Source organism: Corvus kubaryi, unplaced genomic scaffold (genome assembly GCF_017639235.1).
Source record: "Corvus kubaryi isolate FWS band 111438036 unplaced genomic scaffold, C.kubaryi_AGA036_p1.0 37308, whole genome shotgun sequence".
NCBI classification, from domain to species: Eukaryota; Metazoa; Chordata; class Aves; order Passeriformes; family Corvidae; genus Corvus; species Corvus kubaryi.
This window is the reverse complement of record NW_024581096.1, coordinates 5,557,462-5,579,457: the sequence shown is the minus strand read 5'-3', so window position 1 is coordinate 5,579,457 and position 21,996 is coordinate 5,557,462. Positions and strand designations below refer to the sequence as shown.

Below are 21,996 nucleotides of genomic sequence, written 5' to 3'. Positions count from 1 at the left end.
ATAAATAATCTGGATCAGAATATGTTTAAAACAGTTGATTCTCATGGTGATAGGAAGTGGGAGTTAGGCTTGACATTAGAGATGCAGGAAGGTCAATGTATATTGCATCAGTGCTGAAATGCTGCATCCATCCTTGGTAGTTGGTCCACAGCAGCAATGACAGAGCAGCTGTGGAATTTTTTTCCTTTCCACATGGACAGTTCTGCTTAATTTTAAGTAGCCGCATTTGGGTAAGTCAGTGTATTGAGTGTGTATACAATTTAAAACACTTGTAGTTGCTCTCTGATATTTGACTAGGAATGTTATCAAACCTTAGAAAATACTAAATGCCAAATGCTTTTCTCTTCAGTATTTTAGTGAGATAGTCTACTTTGAATTTAAGTGCAGTTGAAATACATGACAACTTTAATAATGATTGTCCTTCAGAAATACCCTATAATTGCTCATGTAGAGTATCTCAGTAATTCTGTGTGCTGTGTTACCAGTAAACAGATAGTAGACCAAGTACTACTTTATCAGGCTGTTTAAAGAATTTAAACCATCTATCTGCCCTCATTTTAATATTGACTTTTTTTAGCTGGAGAGAGGCTGATTAGTATGTGAGTAACAGTAATACACATTAAATTTGTCTGGGCAGCTGTTGTCCAGATATTTATTAACAGGCAAACTGAAAGCCATAATTTCAATAATGCATTATGGGGAGGTTTTATATTCTGTTTGTAGATACAGGTAGTTATACGTTCTTGTAAGGATCTACTGTTAGTTAGAAGATACTGTGCTTGCTCCAAAGTCCCCCTATCAGTTTCTGTGGTATTACAGTTACTTCCTTTTAAATAGTCTCTGTTTCTGTTTATGCTGGAAGACCTTCATGAACCGCAAAATGAAGATGAGAAGGGAAACTGACTGATGTTAAATTACAGATGTAAATATTACCTTTTTTTTTCTTTAAGCTCTCAAGCATTCTGCTTGTCAGGCAGTAGAGTGAATATTTTCACTAAAAGCAGTGAAGGGTGTAAGGCTATCTTATATCACTGTAAGAGAAGAAGGGAGCTGTTTTACTAGGAATTGCAGCTTCAGCATAATAAAGCACTTCAGATCTCTTATCTCATGTATATTGTTTACTGTCAGTATATTGGTTTTGTTTATAACAAGATCCAAATTGTGAGTTCAGTGATAACTGTAGTGTGATTTCGTGTAGCCTGATGGAAATCCATGGAGGCAAAGTGCACCTCCTTCTCCATGAGGTTAACGATATGCTTTTAAAGCATCCAGACTTTTAAGTGATGTTAGTGGCTGAAATTGGTGTAGATGCCTTATTACTTCCCCAAGTACAGGATTAGTTTACATTGCTGTAATCATGTTTCTATAAAGAAATAAATGGTGCAGTTCATCTCTTCTGTGTGCAGTAACCACATACTGTGTGACTTCCATGAAAATTAGGTGTTTGAAAAGGCATGTGCTAGATAGTTCAGCTGCAAGGCAACCCTTGTAGGTGTTTATACTGTATTTTTCTGCAGTTGTTGTTTGACACATGCTAGAGACAGCAAAGTCACACTGTAAAATAGAAGTTTTGTCTATATGTACAAGTGTACTACTAAAAGCTCATCAGTTTCAGCTCTGTTTATCAATTTGTAGCACCTTTGATGACTTTCAAAGGAAGACATGAATGCTTTTAGCAGAGCACTGGGAGCTGGAGTGGGAACAGAGGGAGAGCACCTACAGTGACAGCACAGCATGGTCAAGGATTTTTGTCACTGAAATGCTAACTTTCTCTGTTCATGTCAAAAGGTAGCTAAGGTAAAAAAATATAGCTTATTATTGATCTTGGCTATTCTCAGCTAAGGTAAAATATAATTCTGTATTTTATCCAAGTCCCTAATGCTTGATGTTTTTAACCATCTGTGTAAATAAGCCACCAAATTTTCTACTTCCAGTTTGAGCGGATGCTGCAGTGAGAGGAGATTGCCTTTCTACCTCTTCTGTGCTCTGTGGCTTGGGAGTACTTTTGGAAGAGGGTCACCCTCTACCATGTCTGATTTTTATCACTCTTAGTTATTGCAAATGGTAGGGTTCTGCTTAAATGGTCTGATCTGGTATGGCAGTTTCTTTGTTCCTGTGCAAAGTAAATAGATTGTAACTAACTAATCTGGAGCTTTCTGTCTCATTGGATTTAGTGATACTAAAGGTTCAGTCTCTGCTGTCACTCAGTGGAGTCTAAGTACTGCTCAGTGCAATACCTGTGTGTAGACATCTGCTGTCGTACCTTACCTAAAGGTCGAACAGGTAGAGCACAAGATTTGAAGACCAGTTTTTCCTTCTGTATGATGGATTTGAACTTCACAAGACCTTTTAAAAGTAATGGTGCAGCTGTGCAGAGATTTATGCTGCTGCGGGGGAGCATGAGGCAGGAGTAGAAACAAGCATCTGGGGGTGGAGTGACTGTGAGAATGCTTCTGTTGGCTTTCACCAGCTTCCAGTATTGGTGAAACTTGGCTTAAGCTTGTTTAAAATACAAATTATACGTTGCCATGTAGCTATTCTTTAAACAAACTTGTAAAGCTAGTTTTCAGCAGAAGTGCTGATAAGAGGATGGATCTGGTTTGAGTTCTGAGTTTCTAAGGCTAATCTGGGTGTTCTCAGAGTATTCTCTGCAGAGACCTGAGGGTCATCTTAATTTACTTTTTATCTGCTGTGCGCTCACTTAAAGCTCTAAAATGACGGTTCATTCTTTCACTTTAACCAGAGTGGACAAAAAACCTTTAAAAGGGCTTCATTACTTGTCTCTGTGTGACTAGGAGAACGTGGTTAAGTGGAGAGTTGCTTTCTGTTACTACCCTCCCTTCTCATCTTTACCCGGCAGCTGAGTGTATTGCCTGCAGGGTTGCTTCCGCTTTCCAGTCTCACAACACTGTAGAACTGGAGAATTCTGGTCGGTGTTGAAGTGTCTTGATTATTTTTTCACTGTATCTTTGGAGTTTTGAGGGAGTTTTGGTGTGTTTTGGTTCACTTCTTGTTTTTTTGTTTGTTTGTTTGTTTTTGGGTTTCTTTGTGGTTTTTTGTTGTTGTTTGTTTGGGGTTTTCTTTTGGTCTGTTTCTTGTCTTGTAGGTTTTGGGTTTTTTCTTTCAGTTAGATTTTGGGGGTTGTGTTTGCTTTATTTTGTTGGGGTTGTTTGTTGCTGTGCTTTTAGAAGATCGGTGTTGTTGGATCTTGGCTAAAAATGTCCAGAAAAAGCAGCAGCTCTATCTACTTGCTGCTTAAGAATAATTTGAAATTGGGAATTATTTACCGTCTGTCTGGAACTGATGAAATAGTTTTCAAATTGTCTTAATAAAAGCTGATAGAGGCATCACTCCCTCTCTTTCTGGCTCAAAAATGTCCTATTGTTTTGATAGCGTTCAGCATGTGATGATTAAGGATTTGAAGGTGTTTGCAAAAAGTAGGTTTTTTTTCTTTAAACTCAGAATGTCATGGAGTATTCCTGTTTCTGAGATTAAAATGGAATTCAGGTCAGTCTACCTTTCTTTCACACTGTCTCCATATATTTCATTTGTGTTCCAAAAGTGTAAACTATTCAAATAATTCATGGAAATAAATACCATGATACTGTTTGTTCTCATCTCTCTTGTCCTAGTATTCTAATTGGTAGTGAAATGACTGCTAATATGACTATTATGCTGGACAACTTCAGATAGGTTTCACCCTGCTCTTGGTACTGCAGCTCCTTGTAACTTACCCAGGGTCACTGTGGAAGGTGGAAGTAGAGTGCTGGGAAGTGAGTTGCATCTGCTTGATCTCACTGACATCTGACCACATCTGACATCTTGTTTTCTGAGCTCTTTTCCATCCTCTTCTTCAGCCTCCAGTCATTTTGTTTTTGAGCAAACTGAAATGAGTTCTTACTCAGCTGTCAGCAGTGATGCTCAGGTACTTTTGGGAGCTGGTAGTTCACCCTCGAATGTGTGCATGTATGTGTTTCATTTCAGTAGTTATTTCTCTGAAATACCCTCTTACATCCTGATGATTTTTGCTGTCCTGTATAACCATCATGTTCCTATATCCAGGACTGTTCCTTTCAGATGCTGAAAGATCTTGGTGTAAATATTTAAAATGCTGAAGGGGAAAAAAACCCGAACTCTAATTTGTGATAACAAAAAAATTGAGAAAAGTTTTGGGGTTTTTTATACAAATTGTTTTTGTTACCTCCCATTCTACTGCAAATAAAATGTCTGCACAATATTATTTTAGTAATTCTTAGTATTCTTTAAAAGGGAGGCTTCTAAGCTCAGTGGATAATATTTTGCCCTCAGATAACATTTAAGTGTTCTGCATTTGGAGACGTATACAAAAATGTAAATATCTGTCAAAGGTGTGGTGAAATGTGCAGTGACATCTAGTTTGCAGTTCACATACAGTTTACTGAGCTTGTCATATTAATATGCTCTAGCAGGTTAGTATTTGTTTGCTGCCATGGCTAAGACAATATTCTAATTGCTTTGAATTATGATGGTACTTTTAATTTCTGGTTACTGAATATATAGTTTGAAAATTCTTGTGTAGTCAGTGACAGTTTCTCAGTATTCTACTTTTTTTTTTTATTTTTTACTTTTCATGGTTTTAGACTGTGAAGTGGCCAGGTCTCATACTAATAGTCCTTTCAATTTTTTCCTCTGGTTGCACATTTTAACTTTACCGCTAGATCTATAAATAGTGTCTTAAATCTTTCCATTTAAAAAATCTAAAATGTTTGTTATTTCACTAAACTAAATGGCTCTACAGAAGTCTGGGCTACGACTATAGTTTTCTTTGCTTAATGTAAGAAAATATTGCAGTTTGATTAGCATGGAAGCTTGCTGAGACAGTGTTAATGTATTCTTGAAAACTTGGAAAGGATCTTCCATGTTAAGGATCTGTATTGCATATTAATTTTGTTAGATTATTCATATAAATAAAACATAGGGAGTAGCTTCTGTAGTTGTGTAAAGTTCTTTCACAGTTCATACTTGAAATGGAAGTGTGGAGAGCTGTTTTTTCAATTGTGTGGAGCTGGATGGAGTTTTTCTTAAAACTATACTAATATGCATAAGTTTATTTTTTAAAAGTTAATTCAGTAATGCCTGCATATAGGTCCAGAAAACGACTTCTTCTGTAAAGATAGAATACACGTTAAGTTGTTGGGGTTTTTAACTGTAAATTCTGCATTGATTTGTAATGAACAGCTTATTACAGTAGATCTCCTGATCTCTGCATGCAAATCGAATGCCCTGGCCTGTAGAAAGTGCCAGGGCTTTGGGGTTTCTATTAGGTTTTCCATGGTGTGGAAACTATTTCTATAATGCCCAGTAAATGCAGCCAAGCTCTTCACTATCTGTCTGGCAGGGGTGGCTCCTGGTTTCTGGCAGGGTCATAGTAACCAGGGATAACTTGCTTTCTCTTTGAACCTCCAAGGTTAGGGCTAGAATTGGTGACCTGGTACATTCTGCTCCACACAGCCTTGTTTACACACTTCCTCAAACATCTTCCTAAAATTAACCAAGAGCTAGAGCTTGTTCCCTGGAGAAGAATTTGCTCTGAGTTGCAACTGCATGTTTCTTACCCTTCCCAGAGGCTCTTGGGAGGAAGAGCAGGGGTACATGGAAAAGAGATCTTAAGGACATGCAGATAATTCTGTATTTGCTTTAAGCCAGCATTACAAGAAGAGGGAGAAGAAGCTCCCACTCCACGTCCCCCCAGCCTTATGGACAAGAAAGCATGAAATGACACACCTTAAGCCATGCAGAGCTCTGGCAGAGACCAATGCAGGTGGCCTCAGGGTTGTCATTTTAGAAATGCCTTTGCCAAACCAATACAGAAAAGTTTGATCTGCTTGGTTTCTCTCACTGTGAAGTAAGACTGATGTTCACTGTGAACATGCAGACTGATACTGAATGCCCCTTTTTTGTGGTAAGGGGGCACATAGTAAAATAATAAATATTTTTTGATTAAACTAAGATGTCTTCCATCTTTTCAAAGTTGTAAGGTGCTTTCATGTAAGGATGTGTTCAGTATTGTAAACCAACATACACTGATACACTCAGCAAGCTGAGTGAGGAAAGATATGGAATGGCGAAGCGTTTGACTTGGGTGATTCATGCCTGACCATTGCATTTGGCTTATGCTGCACGCCAGGATCCCCTGTTCAAAACGGTTACTGTTGTCACTCATTTCTGGTATATTGCTGGTAGCAAAGGACTCAATTCTGAAAAAGAAAGCTTTTTCCTTGTTGAGATACTTCAAAGCCTGATGGGTACAAGTTGACTCACCTCTCATAGGAAAAGGCTTAGAAAGCACTAGAGTAGTAATACAAAAAAATGTGAAGTGTTCCCTGTACCTGGGATGCTCATTATTTTAGCCAAAAATAATTTCTCAGTCTGAGACGGTTTTTTATTCCACAAAAGGAGAGAAGTCAGGGTTTGCAGACTCCTAGACTCCCCTATGAATTCTTTTTCTTTTCTACAGTAGAAGATGGACTTCCCTTTCTGAAGAAGAAAAAAAAAAAGTTGGAAATGTTTGATCTGAACGTTGCCCAATGACATGTCCATGAAAAAGGTCTTGATGACATCTCATTCAAATGTTTACTGTCTGTTCCAAATAAAACAGTGACAGTAACTTTCTTTGGCTGTTGCTCTTTGGGATACAGTTTACTAATAACATCACAAACATTTGTGAAAACTCTGGCATATCTTGGAAAAATAGTGTCTTTAACCAAGCCTTAATTCATGATAGTAAACTAATGAAACTGCTTACTCTTCGTCTTTCTAAACTCATTTGAAGTACAATTATACTTGATCTTGAAATTGTTACTTATATTGAAAATTTTGAAGTATAGATTAGCTCTTTCTAAAAACTTAAGTGCACATATGGTAAGCGGAACACTGCTACTGTATTGTCAGATTTGTCTTTCAAGCATGTGGTTAAGTTCCAGCATGTTCAGGTACAATGGTAAACCATCTTGTCCTGGTAAATGTGCTGAAGTATTTAATTCCCCTTGGTGTCTCAGCAGTAAATTAGTATGCTCTACTGTCTGCTTGTTCCGACCTGCTCTGAGTTGCATGTTTGTGGCAGCGTTTTACAGTTCTGCTGCTGCTAGTGAGGATGCCCAGCAAAACCAAGTGGAGAAGGAGAATTGCTTTGACATTTTCAAATCAGCTATGTATGAATTACATTCCTTTATTTTAAAATTGACTGCAAATGAGAATATAGGTCCAGTACGAGGGCAAACCACTTGTAGATCCTGGGAATCAAGACTGCAGGGGAGAGCACAGCCAGAACTTCTAGATTTTTGGCTTCCTTTCAGCCTACAGGGTAGACTGTTGAGGAACCAGCAAGGGGAACTAGAAAGAAATCTGCCAGTTTCTATCATGTAGACAGAGTTCCATAGGATCTTCATCAAAATAGGTCTTTTACTTTTTCTTATTTGACAAATAATTCTTTGAAAGTATTGCTTCCCAGGAAGTAAGTGTAGCTGTATGCATTAGTATTTCAACTGTATTTAACGAGTTTGCACGTGCATAAGTAGTTGAGGCCTAAATAGCCATAAATAGCTAGGACTTAGACAAAAACTCAGGTTTTAATCTTGTGAGTGAGCATCTAGCAAAAACCTTATGCAGTGGTGGAGCCTTATGGGCTTTATTGGTATTCTTTGTGAGCAAGTGTTCATTTCCTGTTTATCATATTTGTGGTATTGGTACCTTAGCCTGAAATAAAGCAAGGCATTTGTCACTAAGTAGGTGACTAAGTAGTCTGAGTTTTGTTCAAAACATCAATCCCACTTCAGAGGGAAATCAGGACCCAAATTACCACTATGCCTGCCTTGGAGTTACATGTGACTCTGTCAGCGTTCTCAGCTTTATCTGCTCACCAGCTCTGTGTAGCAGCTGGCAGCAGGATGAAACTACCATAAAACCTGTTGTACTCACAGTGACTAGGTAAGTTTTCTGCATCTTGTGGCACTCAGCTGCATAAAACTTTTTTTAAGACTTGTAAAGTTAGCGAGCTGGACTGCCTCTGATGCTTCAGGCACTACGTACCGCTGTAGAACTTGGGGGGAAAAAAGAAGGGTGCAAGGTCTGGTAATCTAGTATGTGCTACAAACTGCAATACTTCCTGACTGTAGCAGAATCTCTACAGAGAAATGTGTGTTTCAATTAGCATGCTTAGGTTGCTTTTGTCTAGGCTACGCTGATAGTGTTTTGGTGCATGCTGGTTAAATATCTAAAACTCATGGGTTTGTCATGACTAAAACCCAGATTCAGTGGCTATAGTGCTGAAAGTGGTCAAAAGTAAGAATGTAACTGTATCTTTAATGTACCTAGGACCTTTAGGTATGAGTAGCTATACTTAAGGAGCTGTAAGACTCTGAAAAAGTACTCAGTTTGTTTCCTCCAGCTTATTGGGAAATAATTCCGATCTGTTCCATTAATGTTTGTAAGGGGAAAGACTACTGAACAAATTTACCTTCTCTGGTTAACATTGGTATAAAAGGTACATTAAGTTTCTTTGATCACAGAGCCAAAAGTGCTAAAGATCTGATTTGCACAACTAGTAAATAGGCAAACTGGATTGGAACAAAGCCAAAACCAGATGGTGGAGGACTGATTTATACTATAGCAGCATTTTCAGAGATGTGACATGTCATCTGTACGAAAGAGCTCAACTGGTTATACTAGTTACGACCAGCTGTGTTCTGTCTTCCCTCTGTGGGGAGAACATAGCTTGTGTTATGGGAGCCGATACCTTAGGAATGACAGGCTCTTTTTTTCATTAAGTATTGTCAGTTATCTCTGGTTGAGAAGACACCATTGCCTCCAGATCTCAAAATATTTGTGCACCAGACATGATGACAAATAAATTTCTGATTTGGTGGAGGTATAGAATAGGTGTATGGATTTTGCCCTATTGACATTTTTTAAACTACTGTTTTTTGCTTGAAACCACAAATAATTAGTGCATAAGCTGAAATGCAGTCAAAGTTTTCAATGTAGTTATTATTGGGCAAAGTTTGGGCATTTTTCTTAACTGTCAGTCTATCTAATCTTTCCTCATGTTTCTTTATAATCACTTTAGGGGAAGAAAAAAGCTCTGTAGAACTTGCTCTTTTTCCCCCCTTAAGTTCATTTTAGAGAACCAACATTTCACTTTATCTCCTGAAAGCCCAATGTATGCTTCATTGCATTTCTGAATCTCATTGTGAAAAGAGATTTTGCATTTTAATACTTAAAAGGAAATAGGAAATGAGACAATATGGGTCTAGCACTGTTACTCCCTTTCCATGTTCAAATAAATGCCATGTTTTTATAACTGGGAGGGGATGAAGCTGGCTCTCACAAGGGAAGTGGTTAGTGTAGCTGGTTCTTACCGTGGTGACTTTTGATAAGGATTTGTTGGGCTACTGTATACTTATTTGCACTTGCTAAAATAATCTATAATTATAGGATTAAAATGCTTAACCCTTTCTGTGTAACTGCATTAGTTCTTCAGTAGTTGTGAGTGGGCAGCCAAGAAGCAAGAATTGAGAACTCTGCTATTCCATATTCATACAGCAGCTTGTTTAATGCTTAATCCAGACATATTAAGCAAGTAGATGGGAAGTATGTCTTCTGAAAGAGGTGACCTTCCCTGTTGAGAGTATTCAGAGTGATACAGTTTATGTTACCTGAGTGTTGCTGAGGCTCACTGTGCAAATGCCTGTTGGTTTTCCAGGACAGGATCATGTGACAGTGTGTTCTTCACTAGTCCTGGCTGCAGTCAGCATTGTTCCAGCATTTCAAAGGCATGTTTTCTTTCTGATATCTGCATGAACTTGGGGCTCTGTCACCCTTTGCTTGTCCCAGGTTGCCTGACATTTTAATGTAGCAATTAATTCAATGGGTGACATCAGTCTTCAGCGTCTAGTTCACAGTCAGGTCACTCCAGTACCTAGTAAAAGATTAACTTGTTGAGAAAAGTATTTCCATAAACAGTCCATTAGTAAGTCACAAGGTCATGACTCGTTTCACATGCAGACTCCCCCAACTACAGTTACACCAGTGTGTCCTGGAAACTAGTTTTTATTTCTGGGCTTTTATGTATTATTGTGGTTTCACAATGATTTGAAAAGCACTTGCACACCTGTTTAAAGAAGTGAGACTGCTTTCCCAGTTGCTGTCCTGTATTTGAGGCTGCTACTGTCATACAAGTTCTCATGGTAAGAAGTAAAATTAGTGTGATATCTTTAGTGATCACAAATGTTTGCCTAATCTTTGAATATTTTATTAAAATTTAGTAAGTTATCTGTGTGTTATAGAAAATGGTTTTTTGTTCTCTTTTTTCTTAGGCATTTGTCTTGTAAAGGTCTTTCAGAATAGTATTCTTTTGGCTGTAAAATGAGCATATTGCAGTTGTGCTTCAGTGATGGTGGTTAAACTTTTAAGACATCTGATCATGCATTGATTTTACATAAGAGTCCTTTTGTAATCTCTTAATGTGTGGAAATGCCATTAAACTGGAGAACCTTCGAGAGCTGCAAGAGGTATGGAAATCTCTTCCCCACTTTTTTTCCTTTAAAGTAAAACTTACATGGTGTAGCAAAGTAAAGAAAATTACATTGGGTTATGAAATTGTAATAATCAGACAAATTCTGGGATAGAATTATTACTATGTCCTGTTAAGTTATTTCAGCTAAGGTTGAAAGTCCTTTCAGAGAAGTCATAGCACAGTGGGGTAATCACAAGTGGAACTATTAACTCATACAGTTGCTCTGATGCTCAGACTGCTTGATAATCACCTGTTTAATTTGTTGCCGCTTTACGATTTCATGTGCTGAATCAGTGCTGATGAGTTTCTGGTAACACCTCAGGGAATTCAGATTCAGTTGTTGTTACTGATTTCCTTTGAGTGAAAGATACTTTCTCTATAATAAGTGGGGTAGTTTACCCTTTCTTAAGTTGGTTCAGTGAAATCTTGGGCTTTTATTTCCCATATTTTCATGATTTCCATTACTATCACTTCAAGCTACAGTCCTAGTTTGTGTTTCTTATCTTTAAATGTGTTGCTTAAAAAAACAGCACTGTGGTTTAGGCTATACTGATGTTTGTATGATTCTGATTTTAAATCCTCAAATAGACTATCGAAGTATGGAGAACACAAAACTGACTGAGATTTCACTTACGATTGTGCAGAAGCACCCATGAAACTTGAAGGAAAACTTTATTAAGGCAGATGGGAAAATCTCATCTTTCCAAAGAAGAATTAATGTTCTTGAATATAATTAGCTCTCCATTTTCTTTTCACTTAATTTTGAGTAAAGGCAGTTATGGCTGCTGGCAAATAAATTAAGTCACTTTAAAATCTGTAGATTGGTCCAATCAGTCTAATAAAAAGAGTGAGGAATTTGCTTCAGAAGGAATTAAAAAATAAAGCACAAGGATAAATACTCTTTTGAGCTGTGCAATTTAGATTTTTACTTTCTGAAGATACTTTAACATAATTGTGTATACAGAGAACTACAGAAATCAGTTGTGGATGAGTAGTGCTTCATCAAATCAAAAAAGGATTAAATGAGCTGGGCCTCCCTCACCTGTGCCTTATGTACTTGCTGGTACTTGAATAGGCTCAGAAACCATACCAAAACTTCAAACTAGCAAATTCTTCTTGGCTTTTTTTTTTTAATATCCAGTTGGATTCTCATTCATTGTAGTCTCATTTTTATTGTGAACTTTTTTCCCAAAGTAGCTGTCATATTCCTTATTAAGTGATTTGGTTTTGGTGATTTTTTTTTTTTTAATACTGTAGTTTTAAAACACATTCTTGTCTTGTATTGCTGCTTTCTAGGTTGATACATGTCTATGTGAATATTCATAGAGAAAAGAAACCTCACTTCTGTTACTCAATTTTTTTAAAATTTAATTTTAATTTTTTTAAATTATATTTTTAATAGTTCTGAATTTCTCATGTTGGTATTTGATTTATGTGTTTTCTGGACATGAATGCTTCTTCTGTTCTTTTTTCTTTACTGTGCTGTCTTTAACTAGAATTGCTTATGCAGAAAGTGAAGGTTGGTTTTGAATATAGCTGAAACACATATTTAGTTACTTAAATGTGAAGCCTAAATCTGGAAATGGCCTTGGGAGGCTTGACATTTTTTAGAAAATGAAATTGCTCCTTGGATACTTTCATATGAATTGGGAAGCTATTTTAATGTGAAGGCAGGGAAGGGAACAATACGGGGGAACAGTCACTAGTAGTCTTGCACCTTTTTTCAAAGCTGACAGTGGGAATAAAGCACCAGAAGAGTGCATTTATCAGCCAGTTTGCTCCAAGTGATGTGGTTTATTCTGACTTGTTAAGGATTGAGTGCACAGTATTAAATGTTATTTACATAATTACTTTGAAGTTGGAAGTAGTTAAGAATCTTCTAAGAATAATGCAGAAAATTTGCTTTTCTCAAAACACATATCTTGCTTGAGGTGCTTTTGGTTAAAAGTCTGTAATGAGAACTGGCTTTCATCCACCAATTTGAGCCAATAAGTTTTGGTGTTTTGCTTTTTTTTTTTTAAGGTCATAATTTTAATGGACCGGAGTTTGTTGTTGCATGAAGAAATTATAAGATTTTTGAACAGAAATAGAAAAATCAGTCAATGTTAGTTTAACCTTCCCTTAGAACCCTGAAATAAAATGAAGTGGAAAAGCTCTGGAAACCAGATTAAGACACACTTGAAAGCACAGAATTCACTTACTGCCTTTCTAATTTTAGAGCATTGTGGTGGTCAAAACTATATGAGATTTCATGAGAAACTGGTAATAAATTGAAGTAAAAACTCACTGATGTGCATTAGTTTCAGAAAATCCTGTGAAAACTACAATGCAGAAAGAGTATCTTGGTGAACTAAGTGCTGTGAAATTGCTAGGTTTAGAACTTCTAGGTTAGTTCTAAATTGAAACGACAACACTTGCAAACCATCAATCTATTGGACCTTTTGTAAGACAAGATGGTTTCTCAGACAGCCTTGAAACTTGTAGTCTGTGTTGGTAAGGATTTGTGTCTGCCTGTGGGAGGTGGAAAGGAAAAGAGTCGGGGCTTGGCTTTTCTGAAACTCTGGACCTCTTCAGCACTGTCATTTATGGCCTATTCTTCTGTGTTTGCCTTTGTTGGTGTTTCAGGTATTTTCCATTTGTTGCTTTTCACTGTGCTAAACAGTAGGGAGAAAATTAAAGACAAAGTATTTCTGTAGTTAGGTTCTGTACCAGATTTTGAGAGGTGGGCTTATGATTCTGAAAACTCAGACACCCATGCAATGCTAGTTTAAATAAAGTTGTTCTTGTAGGTGCAACGTTGTATAGATTACTTTCAAACATAAGATTTAAAATGAAGTGCATATTCTTTCCTTATTACACCTATGTTTCAGTCTAACAATTAAATTATTAAATTCTCTCTAATAGTGTCTATTACCAAGGAGGTCCTGAAAAGTACATACATACTTAGATCCCAGCATTAATACCAGCATAGGTCTAACACATTTTGATCATATGACAGCTTAACTGTGTTTCACACTAGAAACTGTGCTTTTAATGATCAAATGAATTTGTGAAACAGTGAGGGGGTATACAGCAGAATATCATAATTTGCTTAAAATAGTACTAACTGGTGGATATATGAAATGAGAAAAAGATTCAGACAAAGATAACATTTTCTTCCCCACACCCCTGCCTCACCCCCCAGACATCAATGCCACTTGCACATTTGTATTTTCAATTAGACATAGGCATTCTTGCTTATTTTTCTCATACATGTGTAATTTGCTGCCCTTCATAAGGGAGAAAAACAATGGATATGTTGATTGAATAAAATAAAATTTAAAAGTTCAGATAACTGGCTTCCCACACTGATCATAGTTTTTGTTGACAACACTTCCATTCATGGGCTAGATTTCATGATCTTTTTTCTTCTTAGTAAGAACATTGCTTTAAAATTAATGCTGTTACATAAATATGAGCACCTCTCCTTGCTTATTGGGTCCTGGACTGAGAAGAGAGTATGATATGCTGTGCTATGGATGAGAGATACCCATAGGATATGGATAAGTAGTTTACTTTCTAAAGCACTGTGAAACTGGAAATAAGTTGTAAATTGAACATCCAGCTGCTAGTTACAAAGTAACATCTCCTAAATTAGATTATTTCTTTACCACTTTCAACTAAATGCATTACATGTGAATGACACAAGTTTCTTCTGCTGGAAAGATAATAACTATAGGATAAATATTTGCATTTTATGAAATGGAAAACAACTTTCCCTAGAAAAAAAAAAAGGTAGATTGAGGGGTTTTTCCTCCTAGATGAACCTTTAAAATTACTGCTATAACAGTCTTCTGAGATAAATTACAGGTAACAAGAACCTTGCACTTTTTTTATCCTACCTCATGCAGCTGAATCTTTAGCAGATGGTGAGTTTGCTGTGGACTTGGTGCAAAGTCGAGAGGTAACACAGAACAGTCCCAGTCAGTGTGTTCTACAGTCCAAGAAAACAAAGTCCTCATCCCCAGTGAAACATTTCCTGTTGTGTTCTTAACAGCTCTATTGTAGTAAATTGTTTATTACTTAAACAAGCCATCTAAGGGGAGAAGCTGAACTGTGACATTGTATAGTAAAATTCAGTTCTGTGCTGATCATATCGTTTAAGTTTGTTTAATTATGATATACTTCAAGTCAACTAGTGCAGTGTGCTATTTGGAACAATTCAGTACAAAAGTCATGTAAGGCTACGTCACACACACAATTTTCTCTTCTAATTTTTGAAACAAATTGCTGTATTTTTACTTTGTCTGGCCATTTTAGCTTTTTTAATGTAGTAATCAAATTGCTTTTTAAAACATGCTCAGATATTTTAACAGCACTTGAAAGTAACTTCTGTTTTTCAGATATCTGCCTCTCATGAACTGAGTTTCACATAAATTTCTGCAAGCTGCAGAAAGAAATGAGAAGGGCTTTTTCATAGTCAGATAAGAGAAACCGAAAGCATGCAGCTGACTTCGGCAGAATGCTTTTTCATTTTCTGGCTCAGCAAGAGAAGGAGTCCTTATGAAGCTTTCTTAAACTTTCATTAATAATTTCCTTTGTGTTAATGCTGTCTCTGTTATGACAAATACCACTTTAATGTTTGTATTGAATTTTGTGTTTCAGAGAGATTATGAGAATGCATCTTTCTTGATCAGTGTCTGGTCATGCTCTGTCTAGGCTTTGGGAAGAGACAGCCTTTCCATCGTAGATTCCCTCAGAAATCTGGGGTGGTTTTTTTGGGTTTTTTTAAATCTTAAATTTTGCTGCCAGCTTCCCTTCATAGCTGAGGTTCCATTTCTAGTGTGATAATAAAGCACTAGCACCATCTGGGTACAGTATTCTGTTCCTCTCTGCTGTTAAATTCTGAAAAAGTGACAGTTGTTTTGATAGTTCTGCAAAGCAGGAAATTACAGACTTCTTCTGCTTTGTCAGAAACTTCAGCCTGCAGCAGGAAGAGCTACTGGGATTCCAAAGAACATGTTCCAGGACACAAAGTGTTTCTGTTTTAACTCTACTGCTTGGGAGGAAGCTAACTGAACATTTTTTTTGTTTTCTTTTTTCTGATAGATTTTAGTAATTATAATCATCTTCTGATTTCTTTTTGTATAGCTTAGAAATAATTTTTTAACATGCCATGGTGCAAACAGACCTTATTTTTAAGAATTTGTTGCTAGTATAGTTGCCCAAGGGAAAACCTTCATGAAGTGAAACTTGCCTTTCTTCTCCTCTTCTGGGTTGTATACACATGATAACACTGACAGATGTGTTTGTTGAATGTCTGCTGGCACAGACAGCTTCCTTTAGAGTTTTAGCTTAATCTGTAGTTGTAGTTTCTCCTTCTTCTGTCCCCAGAAGGTTACTCGGGTTTTTCTCTCTGCCATTTTGGTTTGAGTAGAACTTTCTCATTGAATAATTCATTGCATAATTCATGCTGAAGTTTAAATCTGGTTGTATATAATGGCAGTTCTAGTGTAACATTTTCTGAACATTGAAACAGTGGAATTTTTTGTATCATTCTTGTGTAATAATGCTGATAGTGTGACATGAAGTCAAGGACATGCAGTGTCTTCTGCCTAGAGAAGTCAAGATAAACCTAGTAAAAGCAAAAAATAGGGGAAGCAGAGCGTGTACTTGTGGACCAGTGGGTTTTCTCAGTAAGTCAGGAGGGTACGTGAGCACTCTCCTCTGTTTTGACTTGCCTGCAGGAGCAGATTTGATGATTACAACTCCTTTGTACTTGCATCAGGGTTTTAGAAGAAGTGGGAAGCCCAAGGTGTGTGTCTTTATGGTAAAGTTTTAAAGTTACTGGATTCCCTAGCCTACAGTCTTTCTGATTTATAATAGTGGGCGTTTGTTCTCTGACCTACATTTATTCACAAAGTGGCTTATATATTAAAATAAACAATGGGCATTTACCTCTAACGTGTATCTTAACGATTTTCTGTACTGCAGTTATTTTCAACATATGGGTTTTTTTTAGTCTTGTCATGTGGTGAGTGAACACAATTTTTACTTTTTACCTGAGGTCAGCTCAGCTTCTTTATCCTCTTGGGTCATTTCCCATGACATGCCTTCAGTTTCTAGAGCGCAGTCTACGTACAAACCAACAGATGAAAGATACAGCAGATAAAAAGTAAATTGGACAAATTCATGTGGAGTATCATCCTCTCATTCATCCCTGAAGCCGTGCATTGGCTGGTGAAAGTGGGGGAGAATCTAGTGGGAGGAGTTGCTCAGAGATTGTTCTGTGGTTTTACCGCAGCACGCACAGATAGTTGCAGTTTGACAGAGGATGCTGGGCTGCGTGGACTTGAGGCTTGGACTTACAAAGATGCTTCTATGGGGAGATCCCATGGAGTGACAGACTGTGCAGCTGGGAGCCTTGTGAATGCACCGGGTCTGCGGTTCTCTGTAAGCTCTATTCTTATCTTTAGTCATATTGACATGTTTCCTTTCTGTCCTGGAAATGTAGCATTTTCCTCCTACAATAAATAAGAAACAAAGAAAGTTGTTACTTTTGGGGGGTAACCTCTTGAACAGAAATCAGGAAAAAAAGTTAGTATGAATCGCTTTCAGTGTTAAGCGTTCTAATACATTTAATCTCATGTCTGAAGGTCATAACCCCTGCTATTTTGCTGGGTTGAAGGAGAACAAATTTCAGCTTTTGGTTGGGGACTGTTGTTTCTGCTCTGGCAGAATAATTTATTTTAATAATAAGGGTTTCTTCATCCTACAGTTTTTAGTATGTAGTGTGTCCTACATCCTTTATTCGTTAGTCCTACATCCTGTAGTCTTTAGTGTGGTAAATCCCATTTCTGCATGTGGGGGGTCTTCTCCACTGGAATAAATCTGTATTACAATGCATGTGTACTGTAAAAGAAGCTTGTTCATCAGAAATTTCATCCTGTTTTATTTTCCTGGGAAAATGTTGGAGGACCACATGAATTAGGTTGGAGATCAAACCCAGACCAACAGTTTTCCATTTTCTCTTCTCCAACTTAAAGTTTCAGAATATGTGGTGGCGTTCTGGGGTTTTTCTCTGAAGTCAGATGAGCATCAGTAGGGGTAAAAAGAAATGAATAACTTAGGTAGGGAATAGGAACTTTTTAAACTGACCTTGTGTCTGCAGAGATGGTTTATGGAATTGTTTCAACAGGTTACCTACCTGAGATAGGTAGGTCCCTTCTTCCTTTGCATTGGCATAAATAGCTGTTTTTCAGAGCCTAGGTATTTAAATTACCTAATGTGTTTCTAGGCTTGTTACCGCATTAGTTCTAATGTTTGTACTTGATTTAAGAGTTCTAAGAGTATTCTAGCAGCAAATTCAAGATTCTACTTGCATATAAATATTTTAGGTACTCTTTGTGGTTTGATTTTTTTTTTTTTAAATACTCTGCTTTTTCATGCTTTTAAAAGCATCTTAATCTATAAATCTTAAATGTTTATGTTTGAGGTTGAGATCCATTACCAAATTTACAAAGTGCACCCATCACCTTGCCTCTTCTTTAATTGATACAGAATGGCAGAGAGGGAAGGAAGAAGAAATGAAATTTGGGTGTATTCCTTAAGTAGGTTTGCTTTCAGATGAATAGTTGAAAAAATATTTTAACTTTTTTTCTTTTCATAGCTCAAATTTTTGAAATCTGCTTGGTAAAAAAATAAAATCTTGCAGTTTTTACTTTTTCCATATTGTCACCTGGAATAAACTTTCAGTAACCTCTTGGAACCTCCAATTTCCACATGTTCCACGACATTCAGTTTGATAACATGCCCTGAGACTCATTTTTAGCTTTTTTTTTTTAAAAGACTACATTATAATGCTAAAAATACCTTAATATCTCTGTCCCATACTGCTTGTGTATAGGAAGGCTTTAGAACTTTGTTGCAGCCTGTTGGAAGCTGCTTTATGTGGCAGAAAAATGTAGTATTTCTGATTTTTGTTTTATGATCTAGTTCAATTCTGCCCTGTAGAGTAGACTGTGTCGAATTTCCCCTCTATTGTATGAGTACATGATTAAGTTGGAATATTCAGAATAAAATTGTCGACTTGGGGTTTTTTTGAGACAACATTCAGCATTCGTACTTACTTGATTTTGTGTTTTCAAATGAGCTAACTAGGGAAAATGTTGCATCTTGTTTTTATGCAGGACAGATTTTAACAGATTAATTACACAATTTTGGGTTTTTTTAATAGCCTAACAATATTTCATAATATATTGAATTTTAGGAAGTTGAATTTGAAAAATTTACCTTGGGAAGCAGTTATTTTGAAGTGAACTGCATAGAAAACAAAGCTTTCAATTGTGGCTTCTGTTTGATATCTTATGCTAGCTTTATATGTCATGTCTAAATGTGCTCTGGCTTGAGAAGGGGAGCACAGCAGTCTTTGTGAGTCTAAATGCACATCACACTGCTGTGACTACATTTTCTCACAAACACTAGAACTATGTTTAAGTGTGGCACTCAGCAGTAGCATGGACTCCTGTCTGTGGTTTGCATGATCCACCCAATGCTGAATTTTGTGTGATGGTGGTTGCTGACAGCATTAGGTGGTAAGTTAAAACCCAGTCTGCTCTAAGAGATGAGGGCTGCAATTGTGTTATATCCCTCTAGAGCAGGTAGATGTGTCCATAAACAAGACCACATTTTCTCACCTTTTGTTGTTAAAGTGTTAGTTTCCATACAATTAATTCATAACTATCTGAAATCCAACATTCCTGGGGGGCAGCATAAAAGCTTAACACATAGGGAGATACAGGTAATGGATAAAACATATCTGTGCATTAAAGCACATATCTGTGCATTAAAGTTTCCTTGTAGGGAGGGATATATATGATATGCTTGCAGCAGCATACAAAGTTCTTCTGTCTTGCTTTAAAACTTAACAGAACTATGAAAATACTGCTTTGTGTAGTAGGCTTTCTGCTTAACGTGGATTTTTAAAAATGGTTTATGTATTGATGGCAACAAAATGGAATATGAAAAATATTTGTTTCATGGTCCTTTCATAAATGGGATACTTATACCAGGGATTGACACAGCAATGCTTTTCCCATGCAGCCTTAACTTGCCCTGCAAGCTATTTTCTTAATTAATAAACCACCACCATCCCTGCAATAAAAAACAAACCACAAAACCCCCAAAATATTCCAAGTATGGTACATGTGAAACTAAAAATCAAAGTTCTGATACTTCTTTACTTTACAAAAACAAAAGCATGCTGGGACAATCTGAATAAAGCATCTGCTATTCAGGACTGAAGTTTCTTTTGAGCTATTTTGAGTAAATTACAGAAATGTTTTCATTTCCACTGCTGCCTGAATCGTACTCTCTAGTTCCTAATAATGATTGTTAATCAGTTGATGGAATAGGACCAAAATATTTGTAATTTGACTTTTCCTTATTTCAGATTGCTTATTTCAAATGGTTGGTACACCTGGCATATTGTTTCTTTAGGGAAGTGTGCTGAGAACTGTGGAAAAATCATAGTTGTGATAAGGATCAGTTGAGGATGTTTTTGAGAGTTGACTTCTGAGCTAAAGGTATCAAGGACCAAACATAAATGAATAAAACACAGCCACATTAATTATACTATTAATCTCCAAATCTGCACAGTAAGGGAAGACATCTTAAAAAAAAAAAAAGGGAAAATAAGGTGGATGTTGACATTTGACTTGATTAGTTTATGTTGTAGAACAGGTACTTCTGAATCATGGACCTGCATATTTCTCCAGGATTGATAGCTTAGTTAACAAATTGAGCAAAAGTAAGAAAGGCAGGGCTTTTCTGTACAAAGGTATAATTTTGAAATAAAGTCTGCAAATAAAGACATTTGAAAACCATGCTCTACATTTATTTTAGAAAGCTTTCTTAATAAGCCCAAATTTAATTACTTGAAATTCTAATTTCAGTACAGCCTTACTTCTTTTGTGTAATAGTGAAATGTCATCTTCCAGACAGATGTTTGTTTATACAATTATCTCAGATATGCTTCATGAGAAGTTTGAGAAAACCCTGGAACTTCTTTGCTTACATGTGAGGCTAAGTGATGTATCAACCTATCAAAAATGTTGTAATTACAGTGCATGAATATTTAGGCATTGTGAACATCATGTGGGAGCATCCCACCATTCTTCCATATATTGGGAATATTCATGAAAGGATTTTGCTATTATTATTTTAGTTTTCTAAATGGAAGTTTAATAATAACATCTAAATATCAGACAACTGCTCCATTAAATTACAGAATTAATTTGTAGAGGTCAAACACAACTGTGGACAGAAGATGGATGTTTGACGATTGCACTGATGAGCTTACATGAGTAGTCCACAAAAGCCTAGTGTATAGTATTACAGAACAAACACAATGTTTGTCTTTTGGGCTATGTGGGAGAGCAGTTTAAAAATCTGAAAGCACACTTGTGTGTTAATGTTTTGGTTTTTTTTTCTTTGAGGCCATGGACTTCACTGAGTGCTGCTATCTCAACTGAAGCAGTGCTTAAGGGTACTGCATAAATGGTTGGTAACTGCTTCCTATCTGTAACTTTCAGGGTCCTTTAGTGTGGATGAATTTCATGACAATTTCTAATCAGATTTTTCTTGGTTGCTGGTTCATGGCTTGAAGTCTTTTCTTGCAGTTCTGCTTTGACTTTATTGTTGAAAAGTTTGGATGGGTACAGACTTGCTGCCAGCTACGCGAAAGGTGGTCTGAGTAGTTGTTGATTTTAAGCGACTAAAGAAAAATACATCTTAAATTGTAACTGATATCTTAACTGGTCAATAACATAAAGAAAATCATAACCTTTGTCTTGAATGCCAACAGTCAATTTCTGATAAAGCAAGAGTTTAATAGGCAGATAGTTACAAAGAAGCATCTGTCATGGTGCACTTTTTGAAGTACTAATAACTGCATTTATGATGACTGTCAGTGTTAAATATTTAAATCAAATCCCAGATAAAGCTAAATTTGAATTTTAAGTGCATCATTTTAATTCTGCTTCTTAAGTTCCCTTTTTAAGGATATCTAATAGGCAAGAGAAGGATCTTTGTAATTGAAAACATGTCTCCTATGCCTGAAGTATACCTATATCTGTATATTCCTCTGCTCCTTGTTTCATGACAAGATAAATAATTATCTTGTCATGAAACCTACTGAAAACACCTTTGGTGCTTGTCCTATAAACACTGCAGTAGTTTTCTCAATGAGAAAATAAATGAGCTCTTTTGTAATCTTACTTATTTTGTAGCTTCAGCAATATGAGGCTGCTTCTTCAAACACAAGGGTTATTTTTTCTTTTATGCTTGTGGGTTAGGATAAATGAAGAAGTTTTTTTTAAAGTCACTTTAATGTGATACCTATCTATGGTAATAAAGCAAGCAGTGCGTACTGCTGTTAGTATTTCTGAAATAAGTGTTCTAGAGAT

The 21,996-nt window shown here is 36.6% G+C and overlaps 1 protein-coding gene across 4 annotated transcripts in view; it reads left to right on the top strand.

Moving 5' to 3' along the window:
• Positions 1-21,996, top strand: part of MAP3K1 (mitogen-activated protein kinase kinase kinase 1) — a 58,720-nt gene that overhangs the window by 2,797 nt on the left and 33,927 nt on the right. The window contains exon 1 of one of the 4 annotated variants that reach the window (XM_042028322.1): positions 10,495-10,547. The exons of 2 other annotated variants lie outside the window; for them this stretch is intronic. In XM_042028322.1, the coding sequence (XP_041884256.1) occupies positions 10,510-10,547 (38 nt within the window). In that variant the 5' untranslated portion in view covers positions 10,495-10,509. Of the gene's footprint in view, positions 1-10,494; positions 10,548-16,882; positions 16,985-21,996 lie in introns of those variants that run through there. One more of the 4 variants, XM_042028323.1, reaches the window with a different exon arrangement.